The sequence below is a fragment of the Ochlerotatus camptorhynchus genome, unplaced genomic scaffold (assembly GCF_037179485.1).
Source record: "Ochlerotatus camptorhynchus isolate MF236.1 unplaced genomic scaffold, CSIRO-AGI_Acam_v1.1 ptg000324l, whole genome shotgun sequence".
NCBI lineage: Eukaryota > Metazoa > Arthropoda > Insecta > Diptera > Culicidae > Ochlerotatus > Ochlerotatus camptorhynchus.
In genome coordinates, this window is record NW_027040812.1 from 2,171,446 (window position 1) to 2,192,441 (window position 20,996).

The 20,996-nt window shown below is 39.2% G+C and overlaps 3 protein-coding genes across 3 annotated transcripts in view; 2 read left to right on the forward strand and 1 right to left on the reverse strand.

Moving 5' to 3' along the window:
- Positions 1–4,972, forward strand: LOC135707986 (inactive rhomboid protein 1-like). Its single transcript, XM_065229896.1, has 6 exons — positions 1–2,900; positions 2,959–3,186; positions 3,250–3,588; positions 3,658–3,912; positions 3,979–4,236; positions 4,294–4,972. Exons 1-6 carry the CDS (start codon positions 531–533, stop codon positions 4,816–4,818), a joined length of 3,975 nt encoding a protein of 1,324 aa, XP_065085968.1. The 5' UTR covers positions 1–530; the 3' UTR covers positions 4,819–4,972.
- Positions 4,973–15,878: 10,906 nt separating this feature from the next.
- Positions 15,879–20,531, forward strand: LOC135708005 (tRNA pseudouridine(38/39) synthase). The gene is made up of 6 exons (XM_065229941.1): positions 15,879–16,065; positions 16,123–16,259; positions 16,324–16,415; positions 16,481–17,339; positions 19,496–19,647; positions 20,176–20,531. The coding sequence occupies exons 1-6, from the start codon at positions 15,991–15,993 to the stop codon at positions 20,295–20,297; spliced, it is 1,437 nt and encodes a 478-aa protein (XP_065086013.1). The 5' UTR covers positions 15,879–15,990; the 3' UTR covers positions 20,298–20,531.
- Positions 20,462–20,996, reverse strand: part of a (arc) — a 263,963-nt gene continuing 263,428 nt past the window's right edge. Inside the window, exon 8 of the mRNA XM_065229913.1 lies at positions 20,462–20,958. Within this exon, the coding sequence (XP_065085985.1) occupies positions 20,919–20,958 (40 nt within the window). The 3' untranslated portion in view covers positions 20,462–20,918. The remainder of the gene's footprint in view (positions 20,959–20,996) is intronic.

The following is a 20,996-nucleotide window of genomic DNA, read 5'->3' on the forward strand; positions in this document are numbered from 1 at the left end:
AGCATCCCACGGATCCTTGATGGCACCCAAAGTGTGAGTTGGTAGGGCAGTAGGTATAGGTATTACTGGTGAACTGCTTCTGCCTGCTGTTGCTGGTAAGCTTTGGCTCCGGAGTGAGTGCGAAAAATCGCGAGAGGAAGGACGTCGTGAAGAAAAAAGGATTCGTCAAGATTTATGTTCTTTTCCACATATCTCCTGAATTTAGGCTAATTGTGATATAAGTAGTTCATTTTCCGTTACCAATCGACAAATCCCCGGCAACTCGGTACAGGGAAATGACCGTAAAGTTAGTTTCGACACGGGTACCATAATGAAAGTAGTGAAAATTTTCCACAGCTCCCAATCCGTACTGGGGTGTGTTTATTTTAGTGAGCTCAGCCATTTTGGAAAATGATTTTGCTTCGAATTAGTAAAAAGTTACGAGCTGAAGAAATTAGTGAATTTTTAGTAAATGGTGTGATTAGATGTGTAGGATAAACGAAATTTTCGCTGATGTATAAGTAGTATAATTATTCCAAGTGAGGATTGAAATGAGCAGAAGTCGTCGTTCTTCGTTTGGGCATAGCCACTATCAGCAGCAGTTCACAGTTACCTCGACCATCAACTACGGCGACGGGTTATGTGATAATGGAGCCAGCGTGCCCCAGAATGGTGCTCCATCTCCTTCGAGATTCAGCGAATCATCCTATTCAAACCTGGGAACTCGTTTGACGGCTTTTGTATCCCCTCCCAGTGGCGAGTGTTATCGAAATGATGAAAATCTGCGACCCTGTTGTATGCCACCACCATCCTCTTCGGCAGCACTACCGTCGAGCGATCGATATTCCACCAGTTCGGCTCCCACATCTATTATCGCGTATCCTGATAACAGAAATGCACCCCATCATCGTTCAATGTCTCCTAGCTCTAGGAGTCGCTACCCTGTCCCAGAACGGTTTCGTGATCCTCCGGCACCCAAAACTGATCAATTTGGAAATTACTTAATTAATAATCCTCCTTTGATGACCAGTTCGGAAAGCTACAATTATTTGACCTCCACTGTACATACACCTGTTAAGCGTTACATTCCAACGCCACCGCCGTCGGAAAACTATCAGCAAGACATGGGTTTAGGTCCAACATTGATGGCCGGACTGATAGCATCGAAGGGAGGAATCAACATCATAAACCAATCAGCACCGAGGGCGCCCGTCGTCAGTACCCTTCCCTATCGCCTAAAGATAGAACCCAAGGTGCAGGCTGTTCAACATCTAGCTGAGGATGGGACCGATCATTACGCTACACCACCTCGCGCTAGGCCCGTCAAATGCCAACAGCCGCTTTGTACGTTTACGCAATCTGCTACACTTGGCCGACAACAGCATCAGCTATGTCCAGGTGCACCGGATTATTCCATGCTACGCACCCCGACTCCTGTAAGTATAATGAGTGAACCCATAAATACGAACCCTACCGATGAAGAAAACTGCTACCACTGTAGTAGTCTTCGTAGAGCCACTGGAGTCCACCAAACCACTCAAACGTCCGGTCCAATTAGTCCCCAACCACTGTCTATTTCATCGGTATCGATGTCCGAAATGGAACGCCAATCCCCGTTGAACCCACCGTCGCTTGTATCGCATACATCCTATTCCCATCAGCATCCTCTGGTAGCTCCGGGAGATGATGGCCGCAATGCATCATCCCTTATAATTTCCCAATCACACACGCTCAACAGCTCCTGCAACAACCCATCTATTATTATCCAGTACCAACAGCAGCACATTCAGCATCAGCAGATCCAACAGCAACCTCTCTATCAACAGCTACAGCAACTACAACAACATCATGTACAGCAACAGCAACAATCACTTCCGCTGCAGCAGATTCCTACGCCTAGACTTCAGCCAGATTCAACTCCGTCTACACTGCAACGCAACACTCAACCGCAGATGCGAGCTCGACTATCGCACAAGCAACGCATAAAGGAGTATCTACGGCGAAGTACTTCGCAATTCTTCGGAGTAGATCAGTTGAACGAAGATTACGAACAACAGAAGTGGGAAGATCGTCAGAAGCGATTGGCGATCCGACGGTTTGGCCCGTTGAAAGAGGATGTCGTGGTGGGAAGAGTGAATGAAGTGCATGCTGATGTGTTGAACGAACAAAGTGATCGGCCAGATATTCTGCCTGCACAAAGTCAAGATGAGCCGGAAACGGAACAGAATCGACGTCAGCGATTCAATCCTTACTACAGACACGATGGCAGTGATGGCTTTCAAGTCGAAAGAAAGCCATCGGTTTCGCAAATGATCGCAAATGGGTTTGTCTTTGTAGTGCAGAGCTTGAGAAATCGTATTCCAAGGAGACAGAAGCAGTGGTCTAGAAGCTTTGCCCCTGCACACGTCGCTTTGAACAATGACGATAACGACTTGTGCGATGGACTGACTCCGATACAGGATGACGAGCTATTTTTTGACATTCCAACATTAAGTAACCAGCAACAGATTGAGCATGATCTGGGAGCTGATGGCTCGCGGCAGATTTACATGATCGATCCAAACCGGGCTGTGGTTAGCAATGGATGGATAACAAAATCTGCGGAAATTCAGATTCAACAGCAACGCCCGGTTCGTGGAAGGAATGCTTTATATCAGTACTACGGTTCAAGGATTACGGCCCACATTTTGGATAGTGTATTGGATAACTCCAGACGACCATCAAGCCACAGCATTAAGCTTCTGAGGCCAGAATCTCTGGATGACCGTTACGATTATCGACCGTTCTTCACGTACTGGGTGAACGCTACCCAAATATTGGTACTGCTCCTGACACTTTTGTGCTATGGAATAGGACCGATAGGAACGGGGTACGAACCGAAAAGCAGTCAGGTTCTTGTGACTAGCTTGAGCTTACAAATGGTGAGTACTGAGTGCAAACTTTATTATAGTAATTACTTATTGAAATGTTCTATTCTAGGTGACTCACTACGAGCAACAGAATATCTGGATTGGACCGAGAAGGGACGATTTGGTTCACGTGGGGGCAAAGTATGCACCGTGCATGAGAAGAGATACGAAGATAATGGAATTGATATCGAAAACACGTAAGCAAGAACGAGAAACGGCGTGCTGTATACGAAACGATGACTCCGGATGTGTTCAAAGCTCGCAAGCTGACTGCTCCGTCCGTGGACTGTGGCCAACGGTGAGTTAGAGTGGGGTTGTTTGCTTCCAAGGCAACTATACTTGAGAATTCGATCTATTCCAGACCATTTCAACGTGGAAGAAGTGGTCTCCGGGAGATTCAGGACCCGGCGGTCGGATATCCGGAAGCGTTTGCGGCCTAGATCCTAAGTACTGTGAAGCTCCGGCTTCGGTTGCACCACACGAGTGGCCGGATGACATTACTAAGTGGCCAATCTGTAGGAAGAATAATCAAGCTTCTCCAAAGTTCCGCATGAAAGACCACACCGCCGAACACATGGTGTGTGAAGTGATCGGACATCCGTGCTGTATGGGCATTACAGGCGAGTGTAGAATCACCACTCGGGAGTATTGTGATTTCGTGCGGGGATATTTTCACGAAGAAGCCTCGCTGTGTTCACAGGTAAGGCTGTCTTCCAGAAGAGTAGATTTTGTGCGGATCCTCAATCACCTTTTTATTTTTCATCGATAGGTTTCTTGTCTGAACGATGTGTGTGGAATGTTTCCGTTCATCGCTACTGACTTGCCAGATCAGTTCTATAGGCTGTTCACGTCACTGTACCTTCACGCAGGTATTTTGCATATATTGCTTACCCTTGCCTTCCAGCACATTCTCCTAGCGGATTTGGAGCGACTGTTGGGATCTCTGCGGACGGCGATCCTGTACATCGGTTCTGGCATAGCCGGCAACCTAACGAGTGCAATTTTCGTACCGTACCGTCCAGAGGTAACGTCTCCTGATGTGACCATGTCTAGTTGACTCATCGGTGGCATATACTGATCTTCGTTCTAGGTTGGACCACTGCCATCGCTAGCGGGGACGATCTCATCGCTCCTGACGCTACTAATCCTGTGCCATTGGCGTAATTTGAAGCGACCCCATTTAGCTTTGCTCAAAGTACTCATCGTAGGAGTTCTAGTATTCGGTATGGGGATGATACAATGGCAGCAAAACTTCACCGGACTGGTGTCGGGACTGATCTTCGGAACGACGTTCACGCTTGCCCTCACACCGTACCTCAATGTGAGGAAGTATAGTAGGAAAAGAAAGGTATGAATATTACCCATATACACATTGGAATTTTCTAATATCAATTCTTAATCGCAGATCAACCTAATCTGGACTTGTTTCGTGCTTCATTTCGTGCTATACGGCTTTATGTTCCTTACGTTCTACCTGTTTCCTTCACCATTATCGCTCAATTTTGTGGACGGTAATCAAATCACCAGCATCAACGACAATGGCGGTATACCCGATAGCTTCAATCCGTATGATACTTTCAACTACTTCAACAATAAGAATAGTGATAGAACTGGTTTGGGTGGTTCCGCCGATAGCGGTTCCGGAGGCATTGGTAGTGGTCAGCCGCCTAGTGGTCATCGAGAGTACGATCGTGGAGGTGGGAGTGGAGGAGGAGGAGGAGGAGGAGGTCGCGGTGACGGTGGAGTTCGATACGGAAATGGTGGCGGTGCTATCAGCATGTCAGGCGGAACGATCAAGAATATTAATCCGAAATACAATAATATGCATAGCAGCAGCAACGCTAATCTTAACGCTAAAACCAATAGCCATAGTTCTAAACATGTAGCTATATGTGAAAAGGGACAGTGCAATCCGCGTCCGAACGCATGACGTCGATGTGTTTTATGGTTTATTCCATTGCAGTTTGTTTACGTTTTTTTCATTCTGGTCATTATTATTGTCACGTTACACGATAACGAATATATACTGATATACTATATATATACTAATGAATAAAGAAAGCAGGAAAACGGTCATGTACACGTCAGATTTGGTGGAAATTTGGATCGTGTTGGTTGAGTTTGAGATATCACTGCCAAAAAAGGTTTACCTATTTGATAGCATAATTTTAAAATCATTTTGTTACGCATCTAATACTTATAATAGCTATTAAAATAGGATAGGGGATAATCGTTTATCAACCGATATTCCTTATTGGTTTCCGTGACAATTTGTAATTTACGGAGGCTGAAGGTGATTGATGTATCCTGCCCGCCGTAATGAGATTTCCATCATTGATGTTGCTTTCGAGGATAAGCAATACTTATCCAACCTGTGGATGCCAGCCAGACGCTGCTTGAGTCTGGTTTTAGCACCTTAGCAAAGCATTTCTTACATCGCCGTTTTATAGTGGTTACTGCATCAGTGTTTGCTTCGCATCAACTCTCAGAGTGTATTTTGGTGCCGTAGTGGTAATAAAATAAGAAACTTGAAAACCGAAGTGATTATCCAACGGCGGAACTATACTTACGATGTGCTATTTTGTAGAGGAACAGCTACCCCCAGCTACAGCTAATATAAAGTTTGTATACCCTATATTAACCGTAGTAAATTAAATGTATTGGCTGGTGATTTTAATGTTAATTGGCGTGATAACCATAATTCGAATCATTTGAAGTGTTTAGCTGAGTTTTTTAATTTAAAGCAAACAGTAAATGAATATACGCGTATTTCCAGGCACAGTAGAACTTTAATTGATCACGTTTATTCCAATTTTGATTCCATTTGTTCAGTTACGGATAACCGATCATGAGACCTTAGTGATTAATGCCTTAGACCATGTTAACGATAGAGCATTTCTAGCTCAAATCGTTAAAAAAAATGTCAATTTTGTCTCGACCCCTTCTGATTTGAATGAAACATTGCTCACGTGTTCGCTGCTACTAATGGTTGAATTTTTCATTTAAATATGATTTTTTCCTCCAGAGTAACTTTTGAAAAGGGCGTATAAAAAAATGGATTATTTTTTTTTCAAAAAATCATAACTTGAAAATTATTGATCTGATCAAAATGGCATATGAGAAAAAGTTTTAGGTAGTTAAATTATCTTTGCGAAAAAAAATACACTGAAAGAAAAACTTAGTAAATTAGTATTTAAAAAACGTAAAACGATGATTATCTCAAAACACCCCCCCTTCGATCTTCATAATTTTTTTTTTCAAGAAAATTGATGGAATACCCTTAAATTTCGTGAAAAGTGTATGCTGGTAACTTCCTTAAAAAGAAATCTATAGTTTTTTAAATTTTTGTTGATTTTTACAAGTTGATGAAAATGCATATTTTTTTGAAAAATAATAATTTATTTGGACTCTACGCATAATTTACAATAACTTTGCATATAAAAACTTTTTTCCTAAGTCCAGCCGTTATCAAGTTAATGCGAATTAAAAAAATATAATTATAACAATTTTCAACATTTTAGGCCATTTTCAAATGTTCGTCGAGATGTCTAGCAACGAGATTTTATTTCATGATTGTATATTAAAAAACAAACAATTCATTCTCAGATATGGTAGCTGTCAGACTTACCCGTTTCTATCTAGAGGCAGCGGAAGAGAAGCACGTTGATGTGGTCAAATGAAAGATTGGTTGAGATAAAAAACAGTATATATTTATTATTTTATTTTACAACTCATATTATTTGAATACATTGAATAATTTGGGTGTATCGTTTGAATTAGAGAATATTTTTACTGCAATTTGGTTGTTTGAAACTGTAATATAGCAATGATATTTTCGAGTTCCAGGAATTGGTTTCACTTTCTTAAAAATTGGATCAAATTCCGTGTCAGCCTTTTTGTATTCTTCCGTAGAAATATAACAAAATGACATTTTTGTTTGAAGATCTTCTTTACGACTATTTGCCCAGTCGTACAGTTGTTTAGGGTTCGTTATAGGGTGCTCGTGTTGCTTAGCTAAACTTGCTCTGGTTGCCATTCTCTTAAGGGTACCGCCAATCGCATCACAAGGACCTTTGCCGTGTGAAGTTGCAAAAAAATGCCATTCAATTTCTACATCTACATCTACATCTGACATAAAAATACACTTTTGGACTGTTATTTGCAACTTTAAAAATTCTAATAATTTTGAGATAAACAACTGAACTGCTACTGTGTCATGCTTTGAATTTGATTTAGGTAGAGGTTTACAACACTTGAAATTGTTATCCATCGTAAAAAACTACTTGCTTTTTAACTTGAAACGCTAAGAGAGATGAACTGAATGGAACAGGTGAAGATCGTCCCAATATATATATATATATATGTAGCAGAATAATTACAATGTTGACATTATACCTATCTTCATTAGGTACAATTGATTATAGCAAACTTTTTTAGGTGTGAGTGTAAGAAGCCTCCACGGGGTGCTTTTTTATGTAGTTGTGATATCGCGGGATGAGCTCTTAAGGCACAATATGGTATACGTCAGAGAAGTACCTAGATAATTTACCTCAATTACAGGTTTAATAACATATTTGTTTACCTGTTTATGTTTTGAGCCTCTGTTATGACATACACAATTCTATACAGGTAAACAACTAATAGAGGACAGAAAAAAGGCACATGAGTGGGTTTGTTGATTATTTGGGTATATTTGAGAGTATTTACTTATAAACTTGTTTCTTTTCCGCTGCGTCTAAATAGAAACGGGTAAGTCTGACAGCTACCATATTTGAGAATGAATTGTCTGTTTTTTAATATATATTCATGGAAAAACATCTCGTTGCTGGACATCACGACTAACATTTGAAAATGACCCAAAATGTAGAAAATTATCATAATTTTTTTTTTTTAAATTGCATTAACTTGAGAACGGCTGGACTTAGGAAAAAAATTTCTTTATACAAAGTTTTTGAAAATTATGCGTAAAATCCAAATAAATTACTATTTTACTAAAAAATATGCAATTTCACCAACTTGTAAAAACCAACAAAAATTTCAAAAATTATAAATTTTTTTTTAAGAAAGTTACCAGCATACACTCTTTACCAAATATTAGGGCATTTTTTCAGTTTTCTTGAAAAAAAAAAATTATGAAGATCGAAGGGGGGGTGTTTTGAGATAATCATCGTTTTACGTTTTTTAAATACTAATTTACTAAGTTTTTCTTTCAGTGTATTTTTTCCGCAAAGATAATTTAACTACCTAAAACTTTTTCTCATATGCCATTTTGATCAGATCAATAATTTTCAAGTTATGATTTTTTGAAAAAAAAATAATCCATTTTTTTATACGCCCTTTTCAAAAGTTACTCTGGAGAAAAAAATCTAATTTAAATGAAAAATTCAACCATTAGTAGCAGCGAACACGTGAGAAATGTTTCATTCAAATCGGAAACACTCATGACCAACCGGTTTGCGTTTTGGGCTGGAAATGCTCGATAACGATAGTTTTGTGAAATTGAAATGCTGGAGGAAATATTCGAAGCAAGCTTTTTCGAATCGTGTTGTGAGGAGCGTGGATTTAGATGAATATACAGCTGTTCTTAATAACTCTTTGAAAACGTGTACTAATCAACTAGTTGAGCAAAAGTTTGTTTCTTTGAAGAACTCGAACAGCTGGTACAATTTGGATCTTTTGCGTCTTAAACGGAAAAGGGACAAATGGTACAAAAAGTTTTGTAGATCAAATAATGACAATCATTGGAATAGGAAACAATCGCGCGTAATAAGTATTCACAATCTATAAAGAAAACTCGTTGTGAATATGTTCAAAGGAAGATTGATCAGCATCAAAACAACAGCAAAGAGTTATGGAAAATTTTAAAATCTTTATTAAAACCTAGTAATTGCAAACTGCGGTCCATAACTTTTAAAGCACATTAGAACAGTCAGAGCAAGTAATTTCTGCTAAGTTTAATGATTAATTTGTAGACAGTGTTTCATTGATTAATCAATCCATTGAATTGGTCGATGAACCTGACGAAATAAAACAGCCAGTATTAACTATTGGGTGAAAAACTTCAAATCTACAACTACTATTAAGTAGTTGTAGATTTGAAGTTTTTCACCCAATTACATTAGATGAACTTAGAGTTATTTGTTTTTTTATTAAGAAAATCGGCTGGAGTAGATAATGTTAATGCTAGAGTTATTCAAGATTGCTTTCATGTCATTGGCCACATCTTGCTGGACCTTATTAATGAATCATTACAAACTGGACATGTGCCACAAATTTGGAAGGAATCCTTAGTGGTCCCTATTCAAAAAGTTGCTGGAACGATTAAAGCCGAAGAGTTTCGTCCCATCAACATGTTGCACACATTAGAGAAAATTTTAGAACTTGTTGTTAAAGGCCAGCTGTTGGAGTATTTAAATAGTAATAGTTTGTTGATACCAGAACAATCGGGATATCGGGAAGGTCATTCTTGTGAAACCGCGTTGAATTTGGTATTAGCGAAGTGGAAAAATAACTTGGAGTGTAAAGATACGATTGTTGCTGTTTTTTTGGATCTTAAACGCGCTTTTGAAACAATTTCTAGGCCCTTATTGTTAAGATCAATCAAGCGCTTTGGAATTACGAGTACTGCATATAAATGGTTTGAAAGCTATTTGTCTGACAGAACTCAACGGACTGTTTTTAATGATTCTGTTTCCAGTCCCGTGGGGAATAACCTTGGAGTGCCCCAGGGAAGTGTATTAGGGCCCCTGTTATTTATTATGTATATTAATGACTTGCGACGTGTTTTACTTTTTTAATAATTATTTCAGCACTGCAAAAAACTATTTCTGTTCGCCGCGAGGGTGATGATGGATTTTTAATATTTGATTTAAAAATAGATTAATAAAAAAAAAGAGATCGCAGTAAAAATAAATGCCGAGCCTGCTCGGTGGTGTCAATCTCGGCAAAAAAAAATCTAAGTGTGTAACCCTCCAGTGCACTATGTGGCAGCCATTTTATGTTCCTTTGTTTTGTTTTCAACCCGTTATCCACTGTAAAAATTCTGCTGTTAGTTGCATGTCGAAATTTCGTTTGAAAATTATGAATTTTAATGGTGATGTAAATATCCATGCATGCTAAAATTGAAGCATGTAAACTTCCTTTTTACGTAAACTAGCAACTTGCAAGAAATTTTGCTTACAAAGATGGATGGTTGCATACAATATTTAGAATATTCCATGAAATGACTCATACATTTACACGATCTGTAATGTGAATTTGTATCGTATGTGACGGTCCATTTATGTGCATCATAGTGACAGAAATTTACACTACTTTTTCGAACTGTGTATGTAGAATATATTGAACTCAAGAAGCAATGAACTTCAAAGTGCAAGCATAGTAATTATCAAGGTAGAAGCAACCCAACAAACAATTCAGAGTCACAAATAAGCATATATTTTGCATTCAAAGTGTTTTTTATGTTACTTCATACGCGAAGTTAACGATTTTCAGAGTTGGTTGGAAATGCTAACATGAAGCTTTTAGTGTGATGATTTATTAGCTAGAGAATGATCTTTAGAAGAGGGTAGGTGGATAGTTCCGTTAGAGTACGGCAGTATGAAAATTGAATAGAAGTTGAAAATGAGCGAAGGGCCATTGAAGCGACAGACACTGGAAATGCTCTCGCAACGTGGGGCTTTAGGTAGTGATGAAAACGTCGCTAGAACTATTCCACAGCCGCAGTCAGTTTATGAGCAACAAGAGGGACGCACATTTTTGCCTGTGGACTTGGAGACATACTTCAAGTCCCCGCGTACATCGTACGGGCTAGGCAAAAATGTGCGTCTATCTTGAAAACTGTCGCTTCAATGGCCCTTCGCTATTCGCTATGTCGCTTCAATGGCCCTTCGCTATAAGACCTATGATCTTGACTTTTTTACCTAGGGGATGAGTACTTAAGGGGGTTAGATTTTGATAAGTTCTTTAGTGGGAATGACACTGATGAAGACTGCACATTGTAGTCGAAATACGTATCTGTCATGGATACCAAAATTAATTAAGTGGAATTAAATGGAAGATAAACCCTTTTGCTGTTTTAAAAAAAACCGTTGATTTCATGAATAATTATGGAGAATTGATATATAATTCGATTTAAAAAGTTTAGTATAAGCATTTAAGTGAAAATAAGAGGTACGTTAAAAATTAATTACACATTTCCGTAGAAATCTGGTCGATCGATTTGGTCATTGCTGAAATCGTATGTCTATCCAGCGGGACACGAGTTTCCCGGGAAGCTTTGAGGTACGTTCAAAATCCTTGAAGGTACGCTATGGTACCATAGAGGTAACTCTAAGACCACTGGGTCCCGAAGAAAATCATTATTATTTTTGGCTCACTCAGTACCAGAACAACGGTCCCAAGCAGTCCCAAGCTATTTCACTCACCCCTGCATGTTCTGCATGAATCCACACACCCCTGATGTTATCTGTCAAACTTTCATAGCGAATCAAAACAAACATAGTGTAGTAATAGAATTTCAACTAGAATAGGGTACGTTAATCGTTTGCTTGGGACCAACAGGCTACTAAAGTGGTGAGCCAATTTAAAATCGTTAGTTTCGTATTGATTGTTGATGGTACGCTATTGGTACATTCCAAAACACGTATCAACTTTGAAATTCGTTAAGTTTATCCTGCTGGATAGATTGACGTCAAATTTGTTTAAAAAAAATCATTTTTTTACTGTTAAGATGCTTAACAACCCCCAACCTTTAGAGTTGTCCCACAGCTGTCTACAGCAGCAGTCGATTTTTTATTTCGTTGTGAACCACACGATAGCCTGTTTTCGAGACTCGCTATTATATAGTTGCTCTTTGTTCGTTGCTAGCAGTTCGTTGCCTTTTGTTGCTACGGTGCAAGATGTGTGAAGTAAAAAACACCATCAAGTTTAGCTTCAGCCATTGTGATGCCAAACCAAACATCGGAGAGATAGTAAATTTCGCCAAAGCACTCGACGCGGATCCGGCTGAAATGGAAGCTGTTTATCGCATTGGTGAGGAAAGGGGAGTCTTCATGAAGTTCAAATCAGAGGAAGCGATGCTCCATGCTCTGACATTCAATTCGGAGGATTTAATCTTTCATTATGCGAATGGAACGACGGCAAAGGTACGCATGTCGCATGCTGGTGAATTCATTCAATATGTGCGTGTGTATGACTTGCCACCAGAGGTACCCGACAACGAGCTGGACAAAGTGCTGGGGAAATATGGGAAAATTAAACGCATCATCCGGGAGAAATTTCCAACTGATCTGTGTTTTGAGGTATATACAGAGATACGCGGTGTATATATGGATGTGAAGAAGGAAATCCCCACGTCATTACATTTCTTCAATCGCAAAAGAAATATTTTTTATGATGGCAACAAAGATAAATGTTTTCTGTGCAAGGCGGACGGACCCCGGAAGCTTTCCTGTCCCAAGCGGAAGGCTCGGAAGGAACCGGAGAAGCAACTGAAGGAAAAAGGAAAGCAAAGTGAAAGAAAACAAAACAGCAGCAGTACGTATGCTGGTGTAGTGATGGAAGGTGCGTCGTTTGTCATTAGCGATCAGGAAACGGATACGGGGTTGGAGATGTTGAATGCAGATAACGAAATGGACGTGACTACCCCGACGACCGACGAGAGTAGCGGAGAGCATGCAACGGGAAACGATGTCCAGAAACAGCAGCAGCGATCACGATTCGGGTTCAATGAAAATGAGGAACAAATTCGGGAAAGAAAGAAGTTGCGTGCATGGGAGAAGATCGCTTTGTCGCCGCTTCGATCGCCACCCAGAAAAATCATATGATAAAATATATTTGTACATATTTTTTTTTTGTATTTTGAGTACCATAATTGGTATTCTATGTAACTCGGCTCCGCTAAGTTATTTTTATAACATTTGAGCCTGCCAAATAAAGGAAATGAAAAAAAAAAAAAAAAAAACCCCAACCTTTCCACATTTCGTTTGGATGATAACCCACATCGTTAAGCACTTTCTTTTGATATTTCTCGCGCTACACGAGAAAAGGGCCTATCCTCGTTGATCGATTCTCTTCATCGATTTTCTCTTTCGTGAATAACCCGACTGCAAATGAATTTCTCATTGAGTGTGTTGTTTCAGGCGCAAGCTAACATCATATTGTGTCGAACTGTGCTTCGAGCTTAGCGAGAAATTCGTTAGTGTTGCCATGGTGAACCGAAGAGAAAGTCGATGAAGAGAATCGATCAACGAGGATAGGCCCTTTTCTCGTGTTGCGCGAGATTTTCTCTCGATTTTCTCCTAATGAAAAGCAAACCTACACTCATAAAATTCAACACATTTTTATTGGCGAATTTCCATGTAAAATTCCACATGATTTTCATGTGTCCACACATAAACAGAATCCACTCAGAAGTACACATGGAATTTATGAGTCAACTGAATAGTATGTGTGGTTGCACATGAATTTTAGGTGTACCTATGAACTATGTGTCCGACACATTGCAAAAATTCATGTGTGAGACTCACAAAAATTAGCATTGAATTTTCCTTAGTGTATGGTCGCGCTTATACACGGTAACCAGCGTAAACACATAAATGAGTAAGAAAATACATTTTTTTTTTATATTTATATGCAGCTGTCAAAAAATGTGTAAATTTGGAGATCTTAAAATGTGTAAAAAATTCACATTTTAAGAATGTAGTACCAGTCAAAAAATGTGAATTTTTTTAATGGGTAAAAAAAACTTCTGCTTCGTTGATGGACACCATTTGCCTTTAAGCGAAAAACTTTCAGCAATTTTAACAGGAAAATGGAGGAACTACGGTCCAAATTGTAACAGAGCAACGGTGGACAAGCTAGAGGGTAAGTGATTTATATTATTTTCGTTGCTAAGCCCTAGAAAAATAATCATTATTAAAGTTTTCATTGTCCGGTGTCTGGCTGTGATTTTTTTTAAATAAAATATTATTGGATCCGATCAATCTTTATTTTATCATTGACAAAAATCGGAAAACTCCAATATCAATGTCCAAGTGTGTCCAATGTGGTCTGGAACACTTAACACGACTGGCATTGATCTTTTTTTTTGAATTCTGTAGTAATTTGATGTGTCGCATGATGGTTTTGATACGTTTTCCGTTAAATCCAGCGTGAAGGCCCATATTCACCGGATCTTATTCCGGCCATATCTCCGGAACCGGTTCACCGATTCCAAAACCATTCAATAGCGTTCAATGGGACCCCAAGACCTACCATTTGGCGCCAAGTTTGTCCAAATCGGTTGAGCGGTTGCTGAATAATAGCAAAAAGCAGATACAATATAACATCAATGGATGTAATTTTGTTCTCAAAATCGATGTACATCGTACAACGTTATATTACACAACCGATGGATTGACCTGGTTGCAGCAGTTTGGATGTAATATTCAACAACTTTTTTTTCTGTGTATAATCTCTTTTTGAGAAATTTTCCTGCCACACACAATATACACACAGAGTTTAGATTACCGAAGCCGGTAAAATTTTACTGGGTTTTTAAACAGCTGAGTTTTCAGCAATTAATTCAGTAGTTTTTGGTTTAACTGAAAACTCGGTAAATGGAAAAATCCCTGAAATGTCAAAATTTACCGTTTTAGTCAGTTAAAGAATTGCTGACTTTTTCAGTAATTTATTTGTTTACATTATTTTTGCTGAGTTTTTCAGTATTTTGATGAATACATATCAATGAGTAGTAAATAAATTATTTCGGATCTTTTAAGATTTTTATTAGGGGACTCAGGTTTATTTTGTTTAGAGGCATAATAGCAATGATGCTGTTTAAACTTATCTTGAGCTATAGTCCAGCTTAAGCGCTCAATACTTCCTCGTGGTTCAGCCGGCTGGTTGCTTTCTTGGAGTGTCAGATTGCGTGCCTAAGTCTGGAGCACTGCTACACACAATTGAAATTTGTTGCCACAAATTCAATGGAACATCTGGAAGTCGATGTAGGAGTGCAGAAACTGCCGGATTTCGTGAATGATTCTGCACTCCTGCGTTGACTTCCAGTCGTTTAACTTATTTCACAAACATGTTGCTGTTTTTACACACAAATTTCTGAAGTCAAGTGCGCGAGGTGGAACGAAGGAGAATGACGTAAAGGAGTCCAATTTACTAGTGTGACCAGTAATTTTGGAACTTCGTTTGATGAATGTTTCAGTAAAACATCGACAGTGAGCATGCATAAGGGCCTATACGCTATGATCGATTCTCTTCGTCGATTTTCTCTTTTGCTAATAACTCGCTAGATTTAACGTTTCTCGGTGCGTTTGCTGTTGCTTTTGATAGCCAATACAACCTGTTACTACTCTGCATTGAACAAATTCTAGAAAATTGTTTCGCCTAGCTGTAGCAATGCAAAGAGAAAATCGATGAAGAGAATCGATCATCGCGTATTCGCCCTTATGAATGCTCACTGTCGACATAATTGGTACTGAAAACTCGGTGGTCTATTTTACTGAGTTTTGATCATTTCCCGTAAAACTGTTATTTTGCGGTCAATTCAGTAATTACTGTTACCGCATTCAGTAGTTTCTTGCAAAAACTAATGAACGTCAGTAATGTTATTGAGAACAGCTGAATGTTCGGTAGTTTTTGTGATTTACAGTTCGAAAACTGTAAAAAAAATTACCGAACAAGGAAACCGTGATTAAGTGTGTAGGATCTCTTTCTGCTCGGGTACTCTTAATCCAATGAGCTGGATTACCGAGGTGAAGCAATCGGTTAAGTTGTGTGAGGAAAACCCCTGTACGTACAAGCAATTAGTGACGTCACTACTTGCGTTTACGTTGATTTTTGGGTTTACTAATATGTACAACCATATTTCACGATCTGCTTGACCTCTCTGTATACTCATTGCTCTTGATCAGCCCTTCCTGCACGCAGCCATTTAAATGAAATGTCATATTCACGTGCAAATGTTTTTGTTGACGTTGTGCGATTGCCAGCTGATGGTGATAAAATCGGGTCGTTCCAACAGTTTCAACTTGCAATAAATTAATGTTGCAATTGTATACCTATTCCTTTCATATCTGATCGATCGAAGCGGCTACCTTCTTTGAACATGGATTTTGACGTGCAAGTGATCAAAAAGTCCAAAAGACACACGCGCGAGGAATTAAATGGCTTTTCACAAGAGGTAAGTTTGAGTTTTGGAAGACAGCTATCGGTTTTGGTTCATTTTATTTACTTACAGCAACTCGTAGATAGAATAGTCCAGCTTGAATCCCAAAACTTTCAACTGAAAAACATAGTGCAGAAGGTGACTGGAGTCAAGTCAGAAGATAGAACTAAGGAGCGCAACAACAAAAAGCGAAAATTCGATTTTTCCAAGTTTGTTCTCTAGGACAGTTTTACATGAGTAAATATCAATTACCTTTTCTTTAATGGTTTTTAGATGCCACAAGCGACACATTCTTCTGCGTTTCTACTATCTGGGATGGGACTACCAGGGCTATGCTTCGCAAGAGGACTCGGCTCGGACTATCGGTGTGTGCTTCATTTATTCCCAAAAGTACATTTTCTAAACTATATTTTGTTTTTTTTTTTTTAAGAACATCAACTTTTTAATGCTCTAACGCGCGTTTGCCTGATTGAGAACCGAGAGTCATCCAACTATCATCGGTGCGGCCGTACGGACAAAGGTGTTAGTGCGTTCCATCAGGTGGTCAGCTTAGACATTCGTTCGAAATTTTCTTCCGAAAGCCAGCTGGATCCTGGCTCGATTGCCAACGAAATCAACTACTGCCAGCTATTGAATCGTGTCCTACCGCAGAACATTCGGTGTGTCTCGTGGATGCCAATGGTGAATCCGAACTATAGTGCTAGATTCGATTGCCGATCGAGGACGTATCGATACTTCTTTCCCCGTGGTGATTTGGATGTAGAAGCCATGAAGGAAGCCAGTGGGTACTTGGTAGGAGCTCACGATTTCCGCAATCTGTGCAAGATGGACGTAGGAAATGGGGTGGTTGCGTTTATGAGGAGAATATCGTACGTGTCGATTGTGGATTCGCAAAAGGATGCGAATGAGTCTCCTTACGATATGTTATACCTTGAGCTTCGAGGTAAAGCATTTTTGTGGCACCAGGTTCGATGCATAATGGCAATTTTGATTTTGGTGGGCCAAGGCAGGGAAGCTCCAACGGTTGTTAGAGAGCTGTTGGATGTGGTCAAAAACCCTTGCAAGCCGCAGTACAGTTTAGCCAGTGACTTGCCGTTGAATTTGTACGAATGCGAGTACCGTAACAAGGGTGTGTTTGATCCAGCTATATTCGATAAAAATGGACCAGTCCTGGAGGATAATGAAGACATGGATGGTGATTCGGATTTGCGAGAGTGGGTTTATGAAGAGGAGAGCCTAACTCGAACAATTTCCGAGCTTCAAGCACTGTGGACATCCAACAGCATCAAGTAAGTACCTATTTTGTTTCCTCTGTTCGCGAACTAACACCACTAATTTGATATATATGACCATGCATCAGAACCCTAGTCTCAACTATTACAAACTAGGGAGCAACGAATAGAAGATTAGGAATCACAATGATGAAGACTTACTAACTAATTTTTTCCTTGTTGCAAGATCATCCTCGGTGCACAAAGCCGAGTCTTGTCACTATCAACAAGACATAAAAAGTAACATAGACTAAGATGTGTTCCTTTGATTACTGAAAAATCCTGTTCCCCTTATTTTAAGTAGTCAACACTAGGAATCGGTGGTAGATCTTACATCCCGTAACGTATCACGAAAAGGTGATCTACCCACGTTACGGGGCAAGTAAGTACCTATGGTTATGGGTCATCCATAAATTATGTAAGGTTTTTTTTTGGTGAAAAAGCATAAATGACGTAGCATTTTAGGGTGACCAGGCATGTTTACAAATTTGCTACAAGGGGGAAGAGGGCCCAAAGATGGTGCTTCATCAAACGTAATCACATGTTTAACGTTTGTTTACGTTTCATGATGCACCAACTTTATCTTCCTCCCCTTGTAGCGTATTTTTCTACATGGCTGATCACTAGACTGATGCAAAATTTGAAATTTTCGCTCCACAGTGCTTAAACGGTTCCAAATTAGGTCCTACTTAGCCTCCCAAAATCTGAACTACTTTAGTAAGAAACTGCCTTGGCACAACCCATTTCAAGTTTATATGGGAATTACTATGGGAAAACTTATGTTTTTGTTCATATTTATCTGCCAATTCACCACATCACTATGCTTTTAAAAATTATAACAGTGATTGTAGCAGCTACAACTTTGTTGAAAACTATTTTTCAATCAAATGTAAGGAACAAAAGTTATTAATGATTCAAGTCACTGATGTCTTATGATTATGCTCATTCAACTGTTCAGCAGGCAACATTGGTGTTTATGGCGCGTAGAATAGAGGACAAAAATCATGGCTACTATGTCACACTGCAGAATACAGTGTTGCCCACAATACAGTTGCTTAATCTTGCCATAAGATTATCAATCTCTAAAACAATTAATAACAATTTAATTTGACATTTGGCTGAAAAACGATTTTCCGCAAAGTTGTAGCTTAGGAAATTTCCCGTAAGAATAGTTATAGAAATTTTCTAAAAAGTAATATGGAAAATAGGTATAAGACAATGAACAAAAAGTTTGGTTTTCCCATAGTAATTTCCATATAAACTTTAAATAGTTTGTGCCAAGTCAGTTTCTTACCAAATGAGTTTAAATTTTGGGAGGCTAATCAGGACCTGATTTGAAACCGTTTGAGCACTGTGGAGCGAAATTTTCAAATTTTGCATCAGTCTACTGGTTATCCTGTAATGTTACGTCTTTTATGCATCGTCCCTTAATGTGGAGTTTTGGCATCTAAACGGTTGTGATCAAATTATTTACTTCTAATTGGGTTTTTTAATTTTGAAAAAAATTATCGGTTACCATACATCATCAGAAAGAACTTCGTTTTCTGAGCATAACGATATTTTTTCGATCCCATTTACTGTCGTTATACGCATAACTGTCCCATGTTCTATGCAATTCTTATGCACAGTGGGACTCTTAAGCATATAACGGCAGTTTACTTCTATCTCGATTTTTAAATCATGATATATAGAAAAATAAACAATGCAACTGTTGACACAAAAATAAGAAATTGACAGCTCACTCCCATACAAAGCATCGTCGAGTTCATAAACTACGTAGGCAGTTTTTTGTGATTCTTGACGGGGGGCATGCGTAGACAATAGACTACTAATGAATCAAATTACCTTCCAATATTTGTAGCAAGCTGCTGCGAAATTTTGAATTTTTGAGGTGTTCTTCCACCACGCATGGTGACGCCATATTGACTTTTTTTTGCGTACCTGAAAATCACGTAAATCTCGTTTCACGGAAAAATCGAATCCCAAACACACAAACACAAACACACTAAATATGTTAACGTGAATATACGGTCTATTTCACAAAAATTTTCAGTGGACGTGACGTGTAATGCATGAGATTTTCTAAATACAGATCAGTTACGTGATATTTCACGTAAATCGGACCTGAGGATTTTTTAGAGTGTATGATTGTTGATTTATCGTTCCGATTCTAGATCCACAATGTGCCGAGAAATGCTTAGAAGCTTGCAAGAAATATTTGACCAACGTTTCCCAGAAGCAGACAAACCAAAATGCCAACAGGCGATTCTTCTACAGGGTGTTCAATCGCGGGACTACAAACCGCTGATGGGTCGAAAGAAGTGCGGTAAGTATTTTTCCTATTATCATTAACCAAGTTTTACTTGGCATGAAATCCAAAATATGTACTTAGTACCGACATAATGTATTTTAAATCAATATCAAGAGAAATGTACGAGAAGTTCACTAAACAGCTTAGTCTACGTCAACCGTACGGTCGTGTCTTGTACACAACCCCACATATTTTTTTAAATCGAAAATAAAAACATGCAATTAAATCAATCAATTTCAGTTGCAGTTGAACAAAACCAACCTTGGGGAAATGGATGTAATGTCGGCCTAAATGTCCCTAATTTGGGCCCATACATAAATTCAGCAATCGACTGAATTTTCAATAGCGACCAAAAATATCCATTAGTACCGTCTCAATGACGCGTTCATCTAGATAAAATTGATAAATAGCTGATTTTTAGCGATGGGCCCAATCTTAGATCCATAGGCCAACATTAGAGCCATTTCCCCTATTTATTCCTTGATAGTGAAGTCACGATCGATCTCATTTTCCCACCATTTAAATGTGTCATTTTTTGCACAGAGAGTCTGGAAAGCCGCATCGTTCATTACTCCAAAAAGCGACGAATCCAGGTTAGCGTTAAAGACAAGGCAGACAGTAGCGAAGCGAAGATAGAGCCAGCGGATGGGGAGGACAACTGCTGAGGTTACTATGGTGCTGAAGTGAGGAGTACCCAACAGTGGCGGAGAGAAATTGAGAACTGAATGCATAATAAACCCCACGAGGCGGGTGATCAATATTCCGAACAGGTGTGCTAAGAGTACATCAATGAGAAGTGAAGTGCGTGTAAATGAAACCGCTGCGGTGAAAACTAGTGAGTGAAATCTGATCTTTATTACCGTCATTAATTTATCTTAATAAAGTTTTGTACAAACATGCTGGAAGAAAATCTTAGATTTTTCGTGAATTTCGCTTAATTATATTGCTAATCGTTACATCCGAAATAGTCCTACGTCTTACAGTTCCCAAGTAGCCTTGAATCCTACAAACTAGTTTCGCTTATGATTAGCACGGATATTACACGAAGTATATGATTCTCTCTGCTTTGATGCAACGTTAAGTTCAGGAATGTGACTAGAATAAGGTGCCGGGACACTTCTGACAAGCTGAAGTGTCCATTTTGGAGTAGCACGGAAGCGTCCAAAAATGTTGTTGTGTTGCTGGGAGTCGGATTTCCTTTTAGAGTAGTTCTGCTGGAAGACACAGTTGGTCACGTTTGGAGAGACTTGTGGAATGTGTTGGGTGTGGGACGTTGGCTTATTGTCTCAATTTGGCAAATTGTCCACAGATTTGGCGCGCTGGTATCTGTAAAGTGAATCAATAATGAAGGAATCTAATGGTCA